The sequence below is a fragment of the Stegostoma tigrinum genome, unplaced genomic scaffold (genome assembly GCF_030684315.1).
Source record: "Stegostoma tigrinum isolate sSteTig4 unplaced genomic scaffold, sSteTig4.hap1 scaffold_469, whole genome shotgun sequence".
In the NCBI taxonomy this organism is placed as follows: Eukaryota; Metazoa; Chordata; class Chondrichthyes; order Orectolobiformes; family Stegostomatidae; genus Stegostoma; species Stegostoma tigrinum.
The window spans coordinates 42,501-43,971 of NW_026728397.1; the positions used below are offsets into that span (position 1 = coordinate 42,501).

The 1,471-nt window shown below is 65.3% G+C and overlaps 1 protein-coding gene across 1 annotated transcript in view; it reads left to right on the plus strand.

The window, feature by feature from the left end:
- LOC125449556 (TBC1 domain family member 10A-like) overlaps positions 1–618 on the plus strand; it is a 40,758-nt gene extending 40,140 nt beyond the window's left edge. Inside the window, exon 9 of the mRNA XM_059644049.1 lies at positions 187–618. Coding sequence (XP_059500032.1) covers positions 187–618 — 432 coding nt within the window. The remainder of the gene's footprint in view (positions 1–186) is intronic.
- The last annotated feature ends 853 nt before the right edge of the window (positions 619–1,471 follow it).

The following is a 1,471-nucleotide window of genomic DNA, read 5'->3' on the forward strand; positions in this document are numbered from 1 at the left end:
GCACTGTCGGGGTGGTCAGTGCTGAGGGAGCGGGCACTGTCGGAGGGTCAGTGCTGAGGGAGCAGGCACCGTCGGAGGGTCAGTGCTGAGGGAGTGCTGCATGGGTGAGTATGACGTTTAGCCCGAGTGTGACCCTCTCTCTGTGTCTCTCTATAACCCACCCCCTCCCCCCACCTCGGGCGGTAGGTCAGCGAGCTCACCATCACTCAGAGGGACATCGAACAGGAGTGTTCCCGGCAGCTGAAGAAGTGGAGGAAGCGGAAGGGGGCGGCCGTCGGGACAGCTAACGCTCGCGTCCGCCTGTATGGTGCCAGGCAGGTCCATGACTGTCGGCTGCCAGCCCAGGCGGGCCCACAGCCCTGGCAGGAGGAGCTGGCCGCAGCCCGGGGACTCCCCGCCATCGTGATCAGCAAACCCCAGGAGGAGCGGCCGAGGAAGGAGCCCCAGGCCGGGGATCTCTCCAGGAGCAAACCGGCAGCCCGCTCCCGCACATTCTATGTTCAGCGCAGGCACAAGCCCCCTCCGGTGCCCACGAGGGGCATCTCGCAGAACTCGGTGCAGGAAACGCACAGGCCCAAACGTAACTCGGAACCCCTCATTTCGGACACTTACTTCTGAGGGGGGTCATGGGGTGGTGGGGTGGTGGGGGGGGGTGGGGGCGGGGGGTGCCAATGGCCTGCCAGTCAGGATGCTGCAAGCCCTCTCCCTGGGGGATCTGCGCAAACAGGAGGGCAGGACCCTCAACCCCAGGCGAGGGGCATCAGAGACAAGCTGCAAGAATCACCCCCTCCCCCTGGACCAACTCACCCTGAAATCCCCTGCCGGCCACCCACCCCCACCCAACACCCATCGCCAACCACACCAGAACACGGAGCGGGTCTGTTAGACACAACATGAGCCTGTGCCCTCGCTCGCTCTCCCCCCACACCCACAGCGCATCCCCTCCTCGAAACAGTGTCCGCTCTGAGGGGGTGTCAGTGCTGAGGGAGCGTCGCACTGTCGGAGGGTCAGTGCTGAGGGAGCGGGCTCTGTCGGAGGGTCAGTGCTGAGGGAGCGTCGCACTGTCGGAGGGTCAGCGCTGAGGGAGTGGGCACTGTCGGAGGGTCAGTGCTGAGGGAGCGGGCTCTGTCGGAGGGTCAGTGCTGAGGGAGCGTCGCACTGTCGGAGGGTCAGCGCTGAGGGTGTTGGCACTGTCGGAGGGTCAGTGCTGAGGGAGCGGGCACTGTCAGAGGGTCAGTGCTGAGGGAGCAAGCACTGTCGGACGGGCAGCGCTGAGGGAGTGGGCACTGTCGGAGGGTCAGCGCTGAGGGAGCGGGCACTGTCGAAGGGTCAGCGCCCCATTTCTCGCTGTGATGTTCTCTCGATGTATCGCCCTCACCACTCCGTCTGAAAATGTGTCCCCCACTGTCTAGAACCCTCGGGTCGGGGGTCGGGACATTACCAGTGAGCCACAGGAGGGCCCCTGTTGGCA